The following is a 13417-nucleotide window of genomic DNA, read 5'->3' as shown; positions in this document are numbered from 1 at the left end:
TGTGATAAAAAACAAAAATTCCTTGACAAAAGCAACCTGAGGAAAGGGAGGAGTCATTTTGGCTCACAGTCCAGAGGGACACAGTTCACCACCAAAGGGAAAGCATAATGCGAGGCCACTTCTCACATTGCACCTGCGGTCGGGAACCAGAGGCAGGTGAGTGCCAGGTGCTTAGCTGGCTAGCTTTCTCATTTCTTATATGGCCTGGGACCCCATGGAATGGTGCTGCCCCCATTCAGGAGTGTGGTTTCCCTAGGTGATCTAGATTACCTAGATTAATTACTCTAGATGATCCCTCATGGGCAAGTCCAGATCCTATAGAGTTAACAATAAATATTGACCATCAACCCTGGGAGGGATGTATACCATCAGCGTCACTGCTGCGAACCTTGGGGACACAAGGCAAAGACACACAGCTGACACGCAATAGAATCGCCTATTTGGACTGCGAGTCTGACTCCATTTAGTGAGCCGCAAATGAGCGGGAGGGAAGGAGGGAGGGAAAGGGAATGGGGAGACCCACAAAGGCTCTCGAGATCCCCTGACCCACGACTGGCTAACTGCCTAAAATATCCCTTCCCTTGTGACCTCAGGGTGCATCTCTGTAGGTCAGATGTTTGGGATCTGGTGACCCGGACAAGGGCATGAACTTGATACAAAGATGTATCTAATGTCAAGACTTGAGCTGGGGACTAACCAGGGCTTGAGGCGCGACACCAGCATCATTGTCCCTTGTGCCTGAGACCACAGAGACCATATGATTGGCTCTTAATCCTAAACTTAACGAGCCCTGAGACTCGGCCTCTGGACCAGGTATAAGTAGTGCTGGCGGAGGGGGGAACAGGGGTAAGTGGCTTAGCTTATCTGACCTCCCAATTTCCTTATATATTAAAAAAAAATGAAAAAAGATTCACGGAAATTGGCAAGCTGGTGAACCACATGCTATGCGTCTAGCCTATTGTAAGTCCTCAATACATGGGAGTTACAGCTAACAGCAATGGGCATCAAAGATGAAAGAATAGAAGGGTGCATTTAATCAGCCCCTGAATCTAAGAGCCAAGCCTTGGGCTATTGATATTTATTTTAGTTGGGTGGATTTTTTTTTTCCCACAGAGAAGGGATAGATATTTATTGGCTCCAAAATGTCCACATGAGCTTAAGGCTGTAGAAGAGAGGAAGAAGCCAGACCGCGCGCAGGATGAATCAGAGTGTTCGCTGATCGATTAGAGATGTCTGCAGTAACATGAGAGGAGGCGTAAAGATCCTTGTGCCATGGGTTGTTCAAAGCTTGACCTATATTCTATCAACAAAGAAAAGGGCCTCCTGAAAATGGCAGTCTGACTTGGACTCGGGTGTGCTGGCATGGCCCTTGCTGTGGTATCAGTGGCTGACGCGGGGAGAGGCCGTTTAAAGCCCAGGGGATGCTAGAATGCACACAACAGGGCTTTTGCCCTCTGGCTTTCTTCCAGGCCATCTTCACACACAAATGTATCTACAACAGCAAAGTGTGGAACGTGAGGAGAGGCTGTGCCCGATACTGTAATGCCACTGTGAAGGTAAGGAGGGTACAGCCAGGGTCTTGTCCAGGACACCAAAACTCATGAAGCCCTGAGCTGCGTTATTGAGCTCCGGGGTCTGCGCGGTCACAAGTGGCCTACGGGAATTTTTAGGGTGTCTTCCTGAATGGGAATCAAAGGGTAGCCTGGGTAGACTACTCAGGTCACCACCGCCCTAAATCACACCTCCCCGAGTCCCCTTGCCTCTTAACACAGAGTCCATGACACCCCCACATGGGCCACTCTCCACCCAAGTCCCTGACCTGCCTCTTACCCGCATTCCTGTCCCATCCTATGCACACATGATATTCTCTTCAGAATGCTCACCCAGGCATGCAGGGGCTGGCTCCTCTTCCAGCAGTTTCCTTCTACCCAGCCCTTCCTATTACTACCCAACAGACCCTCAAACTCCATCTCTTCATGCCCCCACTCCATCTCAACACTTGTCTTCCTAACCCTTCTATTCCCTGGAGTGTTTTTTTTTTTTATTTCCCATCTGTTCCTTTGCTTATGGAATCAAACCCCAGGCCTTGCAGATGCTACACAAGAGCTCCACCTCTGAGCGATTCTCCAGCCCCATTATTTCTCTGTTTTATCTCCCACGTTGACTCTTCCCTCCTCTCAACTACCTCACTCTCTTGTTCACACGAGAGACATTCGATAGGTTGGATGATAACGGGCTAACAAGGTTATAAAAAGTGTTGGCACTGTCGCCCATTACTGGAAATTGGAACGCCCCTCTTTTGGGAAATCAGTGCTCTCCTTGGGGTCCCCAGGGGCATCGTCTGTGTTGTTTCCAGGTACCAAAATGCTGTAGAGGATTCTTCGGGCCTGACTGCAACCCATGTCCGGGAGGGTTCTTGAACCCCTGTTCTGGAAATGGGGAGGTGAGTACAGCCCCTGGTTCACGCAGCTCACGATAACGATGAAAACTGATAAACCAAAAAAATGGCACAACGCTGGCCAGGATTCCCAGGAATCAAAAGATCTGTTACTAAAACAAGAGGTATCTACAGCAGAGCAGTCTGGGCTCAGGGAGGGGAGCCATCATCATCTCTCCTGTGGTTCATCGTGAGATCTTGAACAACTCAGAACTCTCTGGGCCTCACTCTCCAACCCTGTGGAAGATCCTAAGGATTTTTATGGTACTTAAAAATAATAGTAGCATTGGTTGCTTTGTGTTTTGTTTTTTAAACCCAACTTATAACCTATTGAGATGCAAAAGGCAAAGCTTAATTCATCTGCTGGGAGGCCAAGATGAAACAAAGGAAGGTTAAAAAGTAGCTGTGATTCATGCAGAAAACTATAGATCTGGAAATTTAATAGATGCACATCTAAACTACGGCTCTTGCAAAGAGAAAGAAACATGGCCTGGGGTGGGGGGGGTGGTCTTAGAAAGACAGTAAGAGTAAGAAGAGGCCAGTAGTAATGCATGGGGTCTGCTGGTTAGTGCGGAAGGTAGCCTACACACAATTCTCATGTGTAGCGATCAATGCCAACCTGGTCTTGCCAGGGCTACACAGGTAGGGGAGCAGACGAGATTTGTAATGGAGAGAAAACACTGCAGTGCAGACCACAGCTGAGCAAGCAAGAGTGTAAGAGAGAGCAGGGCCAGGTCTCGGCTCAACAGGGCCCCTGTCTTCCCACTGCCATCCCCTAAACATTGTGGGAAGGGTCTAGTTTCACATTTGTAACCCTGTTATTCTGAGGAGATATGAACAGGTGTATTCACACCAGAAAGAAGACAGACAGACAGACAGACAGACAGACAGACAGACAGACAGACAGACAGACAGACAGACAGAGTCATCCAAGTCTCTCTTGGTCAACCAGTGAGTTCATTGGGTTTACATCCGGAAGCAAGAGTGACTCTGAGTAGCCACGTCACTGAAAAGGCCCACCCCAGCCCCAGTCAGGATAGCTGCATCAACCAAGGAGCTGCCTGCCCAAATGTCAGCCGGTCCCACTGGAAGAGTCTCCTGCCTCAGCAAGCTTTCCTGTTTTATAAATTCCGTAAGGCTCCCTGTGGCTCGTAACTGTTTAGGCTTCTTGAGTTTTGTGTTTAGTGAGTTTCTCTGGCCTCCTAGATCTAGTTAACGTTCTGAGTGCTGAGCCTCATGCAAACTGTGTCAGTTGAGAGGGACCAGCTGCACAACGCACCCTCGCGCTTGCCCTTTAAAGTACTAAATCCTAGAGGATCCCCAAGCCAGGTACTGGTTTTTACATCTTACCAAAAGGACTCCACCTCCCACAAAGGAGTCCAAAGTCATTTCCAGTGGCACCAACCATGAGTTCAAATTCAAGCCATGAGGCAAAAGCGGGAACTTCGCTGACACATGTATCCTAACGGCCCCTGGGGCTGCCTTTGCTCTCAGTGCATGGACGGCCTCGGTGGCAACGGGACCTGCATTTGTGAGGACGGCTTCCACGGCTCCAGGTGTCAGTTCTGCTCCAACCCCAACAGATACGGACCTCACTGTAACAGAGGTAAATGGGGCTTCTAGAGCACGCTTCCAGGGGCTCCCTCTCACACTAAGCGTGCTAATGGTGTAGTCTGGCACCTTGTGGATTTTGCTTACACTGTGTGTCATGGTAGCGAGGAAGTGGCGGGGGGGGGGGGGAGGGCGTCTTACGAGCTGTTTCTCTATGGCATGTGCCAGACAGCCACACAGGCACACACTGCTGAGTTTTTTATTCTCTTCTGGGATGACTGAGAAATTGCATTTTTAACAGTTTCCTGGGGTGTGCTAGCAGTGCCCATCCAAGAACCGCACTTTAGAAATCACTTTCTATGTCCATGAAGACATATATCGTCCATTTCAAGAAACCCTTGCCTATCAGTTTTCCATCTATAAAACAAGACCTTAAGGGGGGCACAGGGGAGTAGGAGAGTGGCAGATGCCTTTAATCCTAGCATCCGGGGGAGGGTCGGGGGTGGGAACAGAGGCAGGTGGATCTCTGTGAGTTTGAGGCCAGCCTGGTCTACAGAGTGAGTTCTAGGACAGCCGAGGCTACACAGAGAAACCCTGTCTCACTCTTCACCCCTCTAAAAAAATTAACATCTTGGACGAGTGCACCCTTGAATTGCGAAATAAAGATGAAAGCACTAGCACATGTTCTGTAAATTCACTCTAACTTATATATGGAAAGCCTTCCCTGGGACACGCCTACCACATAGTACATACTGAAAATATGCCAGCCACTATTGTGACCTCTTACTGGTGTGACAGTTATTCTAACAGCAGTAACCATACCTCTCAGTGGCATACATATCAAAAAGCCTGTAGAACATACGGAAAGGTCCACACCAGGCATATGCAAACGCAGTCCTACTCTCTCAGAGAGTGTTAGTCTTTTAAATGAATCGTATGTATACTTAACTACACTTAATTTTAAATGTCTGTTTAGAAGCTAAAAATGGAACTTAACAAGGTGAAATGAATCGGTAAGAGCTTCCCTTGGAGTCAGGCCAGCTAAAAGCTAATTTCTCGTTTCTACAGTTAGTGGCTGTGTGACCTGAGAAAGGCGTTTACAGACTCTCCAGCTAGAAAATAAAGACGATGTTGTACAGTCGTCCTCAGCATCCATGGGGATCGGCTCCAACATTCCTTGCTGCCTCTGAACTCCGCAGCTGCTCTAGTCATCTCGATAGAAAGGCATAGTGTTTGCCTGGGTCCTATGTACATCCGCACATACAAATGCCCTCTAGGTGATTTATCATAACAAATACTATATAAACACCAAATACTTGCCGTGCTATACTTTTCAGGAAAAAAATGAAAAGGAAAAGGGTATGTATAGGTTTAGAACAGACATAGGGATTTGGGGGGGGGGGGGAGTCAGGGGTTTTTTTGTTTTGTTTTTGTTTGTTTGTTTTTTGAGACAGGGTAGTGTAGCCTTAGCTGTCCTGGAACTCACTCTGTAGACCAGGCTGGCCTCGAACTCACAGAGACCCGCCTGCCTCTGCCTCCCGAGTGCTGGGATTAAAGGTGTGCGCCACCACTGCCTCGATAAAATCTTGTGTGCATTGGCTAGAGATTTTCTGTCTTTTTTTTTTTAAATCAAGTTTGGTAAGCCACAAATAACAAAATCCAAGAATACATCACAAGTTGTTTATAATATCAAGCCAGATAGTAATGGGAGCAGAGAAACCATATCTACTAAATGATCAATAAACAAAGCCACACATATGCTAGCCCCACACATTTGGTATGAACACACCTCTGTAAATGATGTAATTGTCTCTGAGGCTTACTGCCTCTGTCTGCTCACCTAGGCCTAGTCCTGGAAGCTTCTAACCTCCATATAATCTAATCTAGGCCTAGACTAGTTTCAGCCTCTGAAACTTCCTGCTGCATAAGCTCACCCTTTTCTAGTTCTTTCTGAGCTCTGGCTGGCTGGTTCAGCTCAACTGTTCTGGCTCAAAACTCCTCTCCAAGCTGACTAAATCAAACTGGCTTCTCTTCGCATCCGACTGAATTGCTCTGTTTGGCAATCAGTTCTTATCTTCTGGCTCATCCTCATCCTCTGGCTCCTTCTGTCTTCACCTGTGTCTAGTTTGTTCTCCAGCCTGTCTCTGTAAAACTCTACTGGTTAAAAACTGCCTCTGAATCCCATGAACTGAACTACTTCAAACTCAACTGCACCGCACTGCACTGCACTGCCTCTCAGCTCACTCTCTGATCTGAACTGCCCGAAGAGAACTCAGAAATCTGCATGCCTCTGTCTCCTGCGGGTTGGAATTGAAGGCATGTACCACCATGCCTGGACCTAAGCTTTTCTTTACCTGAAACTTGTTCTACACCAGACTGGCCTTGAACTCAGAGAGATCTGCTTGCCTCAGTCTCCTGGGGTTAAAGCCATGTCTGTATTCCAGCAGGGTCACACAAACCTAGAAGGTCTTTGGCTATGATCTCTTGCCGGAGCAGACATGGTCTGCATTAAAATTCCTCTGCATGCCTCCTCCCCTTGCAGCATATTTGGCTGGGAACCTGGGAGCATGGCGGGGGTCTGTGCTATTCAGTCCTATGTGCTTGCTCTTTTTGATAAGTAAGATTTCTGAAACAAAAAAATAGGCATTTATTGCAAACTCGAAGCCTTAGCATTTGTCAGATCCCCAGCGGGAAATGGAGGCTCAGGTCAGGGGGTGGCTTCCAGCTTTGCGCCTCATCTTGGGTCTGTGATCCCTGGAAATGAGGTCTTTGCAAACGAAGTCCCAGACTACTTAGAATAATTTCAAAGTTAATTTTTTGTTTTAAATCCAGCTGTAATTTCCAAAATGTTTCCCTTGAGTTTGCTTGCTCTTTTCTGGATGTAGGCTCCAACCACGTGCCTGTGCTGGTTCCTGTCTCCTTTATCCTGGCTGGAGCAAGGCCAGAGCCTTTAGTTGAGGTGTTAGTCAAACCCCAAACTTGGCAGCTTTCCTTTGTGAAGCTCCATGTCCCTTCCTCCTTTTTACCCCTACCTCCATGCACAGGTGTTTAAGATATGTGTGTGTGTGTGTGTGTGTGTGTGTGTGTGTGTGTGTGTGTGTGTCCATGTCCTTTCCTCCTTTTTACCTACCTCCATGCACAGGTGCCTGAGATGTATGTGTGTGTGTGTGTGTGTGTGTGTGTGTGTGTACATGTGGGAATTTACATGCATATTCATGTGAGTTCCTGTGCATGGAGATGAACATGCACACATGTACATACATACACATGTGGAGGTTAGAGGTCACCCTTGGGGTATCTTTGCTCAGAGACCAATTACCTTATTTTCTGAGATGGGGTCTCTTGTCAGCCAGTGATCCCAGGGACCCACCTGTCTCTGCCTCTTCAGTGTTGGAATTACAAACACATGTCACCATGTCTGGGCTTTTTTTGTTTTTCTGGATTTTGTTTGTTTGTTCGTTTTAAGCATGTTCTGAGGATTGAACTTGGATCCCCACTTTGACATTTTCAGATACTAATACTCAGAAGCAAGGTAAGGTAGCTAAGATTTAAAACAAAAGGACCTGTGGAAGTGCTGGCCAACACCATGGCCCCACTATGTGTACAGTCACCGTGGATGTGGACTTGAGCAGCACAGGCTCATGTCCTTGCATGGGAACTCGGAAACAAACTGGGTGGTTTGCTTCTGCTCTCTGGGCCTCTGCCTATGCACCTGGAAAGTAGAATGCACCTACCTTCTGGGACGGAGAGTCATTAATGAGATGGGGAAAAGCCAGTCCAGGGACTTGAGTGAAGTCAAGGTCCCAAATACTGGCCCCTAGCTATCAATCACTGCTTTGCTGTGAATGACAGCAGAGAATGGACACAGAGCACATCTGGAGTTCTCCAAACAGAAGGAAGCTTGTCTGTGTATTCTAGAATGTTCTCAGAAAATGAGAAACTTCTCAACTAACATCTCCAACCACAGAGGAGTTGAAAATTGGGCTCTCTGGCTTCTTTTGCCACAAGCCACCTCCTTCCCCACACTCAAACACACAAATACATAGAAAGTAACTGGGACCAATATATCCTCCTCATGGGCGGGCGTGGGGGGTGGGAGAATGGGACATAGATGGCTCTCCAAGGCTGCCCCTGGCACTAAGAAATGCTGGTGACCCCGAGTTCAACCCAGCTCTGACTTGACAGCAGTGGGATGGCGAGGAGACAGCCCCCCTCTTCCATGGCACTGTGGCCCCATAGGAAACGGTCCCACCTTCTCCCCTTCTCTTTCAGCCTGCCTGTGTGTTCACGGAACATGTGATAACAGAGTAGACAGCGATGGAGCCTGCCTCTCCGGAACGTGCAGAAAGGGCATGGTGGGGAGGTTCTGTGACAAGAAGACTTCCGCCTGCGGGCCCTATGTGCAGGTCTGTCACATCCATGCCACCTGTGAATACATCAATGGGTCAGCCAGGTAGGTCACAGGCCAAGGCTACAGTGTCACCTGTGGGTGGAGCCATCCCATATGTAATGCTTTATAAAGTGAGGCATGTTCTGCCCAAAGGACAGTATGGCTCTTGCGGAAGTTAAGACTGAGCTGAATCCAAGTCTTAGCTCTCCTTGCTTTGAAATGAAGCAGCTGTGTGACCTGGGGGAAGTTCCCGGGCCTCTCTGAGCTTCACCTTCCTCCTTAGTAGTGATGAACTCTACCTAACAGAACAATGGTAGAGATGAAAAGACCCCAGTATAAGAGCACGGTGTCCCAGCCTGGCTCTGTCATTAAGATGAGCACACTTAGAAAACAATAAAGGCCGGTGTGTGCATATTACAATTCCAGCACTCTGGATGCCAGTTCTGGCGGGGGGCAGGGGGAAGGCCGCGGAGCTAGTTAGAAAGGTGCTTCAGCCTGGAAGAGTACTCGCTGCTCCTCCAGAGGATCTGAGTTGGGTATCAGCAGGCAAACCCACACCTGCACTACAGCGCCAATGCTGTGTTTTGGCCTCTAATGGTGTGTGTGTGTGTGTGTGTGTGTGTGTGTGTGTGTGTGTGTGAGATGTGTGTGTTTACGCAATATTTTGAGTACACACAAGTGCATGCATGTGTAAACACATGTGTGTTGTTTGTGTGTGTGTGTGTTTGTGTGTGTGCAGTATTTGAAGGAGATGAGAAGGGAAGTCTCACCTGGTTGACATGTTCAGTATTTTCACAAATGTGCCACAGACGGTTTTTCTCTCAAACTAGCACAGAACAGGATATCAGAACAGTGAAACTCTGGCCCAGTAAGAGTAGGCCAGCGGCCACCACTGCATCTGCCGGTGTCAGTGAATTCTGACAAGCACCCCCTAAGTATCAGACCCATTCTTCCAAGTGAGAAGACCGCGTTCCAGCTGGGTGGGCCACACAATGGCTAACGTAGGGCTCGGGTTCCCATCCAGCCCTGACTTCCAACCCCCACCCCAAAATTACCCATCCATGTTTGCACACCCAGGCTTCCTGCCCAAAGCTAACCACTACGCCCAGGCACTTCTGTCTCCTCCCCGGCTGGCCACACGCACCTGCAGGGCAGGAGCTAGGAATCCTGGGGACAATTCTGTGCGTTTTCTTCCTCACAGCTGTGTCTGCAATGCGGGCTATGAAGGGGATGGATCTCTCTGTTCTAAGAAGGACGCGTGCGTGGAGTCATCCTCCAGAGGAGGCTGCAGCCCAAATGTGAGTGTTGCTTCTCGCAGCCAAGCACCCAGGCTTCTCCTTCATTTTGTTTTGTTTTCTTTTTGTAAGTAGATGCAGCAAGATAACCACCGCCCATCAAGGCTGCAAGAGCGTGTTGGGTTTCCTATGGGTGGATGACGGGAGAGGCAGCTCGGGCCGGGCTGGGCAGGCGGTCAGCATGGGCACTCTTCCAGACAGACGAGGGGCTGACAGTTGAAGCCAGAGGCACCCAGCCAACCGTGAAGGGCTTTTAAGAAATGCCTCAGGTTTCTGTTTCCTAGAAAACCCAGCCCAGGTGGCCCAGAGCCATCACCCTATTGCCATCAGCAGTGGCGTTTGCAGGCCGTTTTGTGGCCTAACCCTTTTTAAAGAAATCCTGGGGGAGAGATGTGCCAAAAGGCAGCGCCTGGTGACTCTTGACGCGCACAAAGCACTGAGGCTTGAACTTGAAGGTGTATTTTGTATTAAAGTTTTTGAAGTAGCATATACAGTAATGGCTCGTTATGCCTTTCCCGTATACACTTTGGCTTGCTTTTCTTCTTCCCCCAGCCCCTCCCATCTCCTTGCCCTCTTGCCTTGGTCTTCTTCCTACCCTCACTGGTCCCCGGCTACCTTCCTGTCACAGAAAGGCCATTAGAGATAATGCAAGGAAGTAGGAGGAGGGACTGAAGGTAGAAAAAGGGGGAGGTGGCTGGGAGGAGCAGGCCACGGCAGTAGAGGGCCAAGTATGATTGAAGTATATCGTACATGTATGTGAACTATATCATATATGTGAAGTATAACATACATGTATGTGAACTATATCGTACATGTATGTGAACTATATCGTACATGTATGTGAACTATATCGTACATGTATGTGAAGTATATCGTACATGTATGTGAAGTATATCATACATGTATGTGAATGTCATAATGAGACCCGTTAGTTTGTATAACTAATAAAACCTGAAAAGGGGAGGGGTCCTCCTTTCCACTGTCATGGTCCCCTTCCTAGTTTCATGACCAAGACACACACACACACACACAATCTCAGATTCAAGTATAAGAGAACAAAGGCGGCATTAGTCTTTCCAAACTTTGCATGTAAATAAGGCTATCCGGTGAGTGCCCTCTGTCACTCTTCCCCAAATTCAGGTATCTGGGGGCTCTGGGAAGATGCGATGTTGAGAATTAAATCCCTTGCTTCAAACTCCGTAGCTAACAAGGACTCTAGCATGTCTGATCTCATTTACTCCTTGCACCAGCCCAGTGAGGTAGATACATTAGCCTTGTCCTGCTAAGGAGAAAGCAGACTCGGGAGAGTTAAGAAATGTGCCTACATTTTGCTTTTGTTAGGATAGCCAGGGCTGCAGTTACTTTTACATGTATCTTTCAAATATTGAGACACCACCTGATCTTATCACTCTCACTCTCCATCCACGATCAAACAGCTGCTTTGCTTGCTGCCTCTGGCACTACCTAGGTATATACAGTCAGAGTGATTTGGAGCAAATCATATCCTGTCTCTGAGGCTTACCCCCTTTCAGAAATTTCCCTGGGGCTGGGGAGTGAAATATAGACACAACTTGAGGCCCTGCACACCAGAGTTCCCCATGACTGAGCCCCACCCACTTCAGAGTGTCCTGTCTCAACGACTTCTGGACCACTCCTCCTTTCTTGGGGCCCTTCAGCCCCCTACGGTCTCCCTGTATATTGCTACTTTTCTTGTTCCTGTAGCAAAGTACTTAACAAAAGCAATTCAGAGCAGGTGTGCACCGTGGCGCAAGCCTTTAATCCCAGCACTCGGGAGGCACAGGCAGGTGAATCTCTGTGAGTTCGAGGCCAGCCTCGTCTACAAAGTGAGTCTAGGACAGCCAGGGCTACTCAGAGAAACCCTGTCTTGAAAACAAAAAACAAAAATAAAAACAACTCAGGAAGAAAGTGCTTGTGTTAGCTCTCAATTCAAGAGCATAACCTTTGGTGAGTCCTACAACCAGAAACACCAGGGAGTTTACAACCACAGCTGAAGAGCCAAGAGGCGAGCGGGTGCTCGGCTGATTCTGTTTATTCTGTCCAGGACTTCAGCCCATGACATGGTACCACCCATGTTTAGGGTGGGTCTTCTCATCTTAGTGACCCTAATATAGCAGGTCTTTTGCAGACACGCCCAGAGGTTTGTCTCCTATGTGACTCTGGGTGTTGACACTATTGACTATCATACCATCGGACCAAGAGTCGCCGTGTAGCTTAGAGGGTCTTGGACCCCAACAGCATGGAGCTCTTGATTCATGCTTCTCTCTGTAGCTGTGTGACCTTGAGGACACCTCTTTCCCCAAGGAGAAATGCAAATAATCACAGTGCCTGATTCTAGAGCAGTGGTCCTCAGCCTGTGGGTCGTGACCCCTTTGGGTGGCCAAATGACCTTCTACAAGGGTCTACAAGGATAATCAGATATCCTGGTTATCAGATGTTTACGGTTGCAAAATTACAGTTACAAAGTAGCAACAACAAAAAAAGTAATTTTATGATTGGGGGATTACCACAACATGAGGAACTGTATTAAAGGGTGGCAGCATTAGGAAGGTTGAGAACCCGCCCCTCAGGATCCGTGACTTCTATAAACCAATAAGGGCAGGCTCTGGCTGAATCAGCTACAGAACGCTGTGAGTGATGTAGCCCTTAGCTGACCAGTTCCAAGCAATCTTGCTCTCGAAATCACCCAGTTGGCTTATTATGTTCATGTGAATAAGCATTTCAGTCATTTCCATTGCATTCCACGCCATTATACATTCTTCCAGACCCTTTCTGACTCTGTGGCCCCTCGGGCAGCTGGACTGTGGTCTCAAAGGCCTTGCTTTTGTTCTTCCTCCTCCAGGCCAAATGCATCCAAACTGCCACAGGGACATACAGCTGTGTGTGCCAGCAGGGCTGGACAGGAAACGGAAGAGACTGTGTAGAGATCAACAACTGCCTGCTACCTGGCACAGGTGGCTGCCATGACAATGCTACCTGCTTATATGTAGGCCCTGGGCAGGTAGGTAATTTGGGGAAGAAAGAAAAGAGGAATCAGGATTCCTGTTGTGACTTTTTTTTTTTTTTTTAACCACAACCACAGAAGTACTTTGGTTCGAAGTTACTATGACCTTGCCCTTAGTTGAGGAAGGGAGAATGGGCTGGTTATTATATTGAATCTGTGACATGGTGTCATCGTGATGCCACCTTACAGAAGTGGAACTGTGGCGCCGGGAGGTCAGCCATGTGCTCGGTGGCACAGAAAATCAGTCAGTCACCCTGTAGGTAACACAGAGTCAGAACTCAGAGATGCCCCAGTCATTCCCGCCCCCATAGATGAAACACATATATCTAGAACATTCTATTGATTGTCACTCAATTTAAGGTGGCTTCCTTTCATGACAAGAGGCAGAGGCTGCTGCCTTGGAATTAGTGAGTTACAGAGGAGGAAATACTAGCTACATTAAGATTGTGGTCATGAAAATGACAGGTCCCACTCCCCATCCATTCCACCCAGCCCCTCCTCTCCCCCAAAACAGTATAGGTATGCTCCATAAGGCCAAAGGATCACAAGACTTAGAAACTATGAACCAGGGTATTCTCCCTGCACGCACATTTTGAACGATAACATAATTTCTCACACTGGTGTCCTAAGACTGGACTGGTTAAGCCTTCAGATTATTCTGTTGAGAAATGTATGTTCCCTGTGAGGCTGGGCACAGTGCAAGGCTTAACCTTGCTTCCTGT

The 13417-nt window shown here is 48.1% G+C and overlaps 1 protein-coding gene across 1 annotated transcript in view; it reads left to right on the top strand.

The window, feature by feature from the left end:
• The window catches only part of Stab2 (stabilin 2), a 168347-nt gene that overhangs the window by 61673 nt on the left and 93257 nt on the right, over positions 1-13417 (top strand). The window contains exons 20-25 of the mRNA XM_051172938.1: positions 1470-1556; positions 2357-2443; positions 3932-4043; positions 8261-8441; positions 9580-9676; positions 12534-12692. Coding sequence (XP_051028895.1) covers positions 1470-1556; positions 2357-2443; positions 3932-4043; positions 8261-8441; positions 9580-9676; positions 12534-12692 — 723 coding nt within the window. The remainder of the gene's footprint in view (positions 1-1469; positions 1557-2356; positions 2444-3931; positions 4044-8260; positions 8442-9579; positions 9677-12533; positions 12693-13417) is intronic.

Source organism: Acomys russatus, chromosome 31 (genome assembly GCF_903995435.1).
Source record: "Acomys russatus chromosome 31, mAcoRus1.1, whole genome shotgun sequence".
Lineage (NCBI taxonomy): Eukaryota > Metazoa > Chordata > Mammalia > Rodentia > Muridae > Acomys > Acomys russatus.
This window is presented reverse-complemented; position numbering and strand designations above follow the sequence as displayed.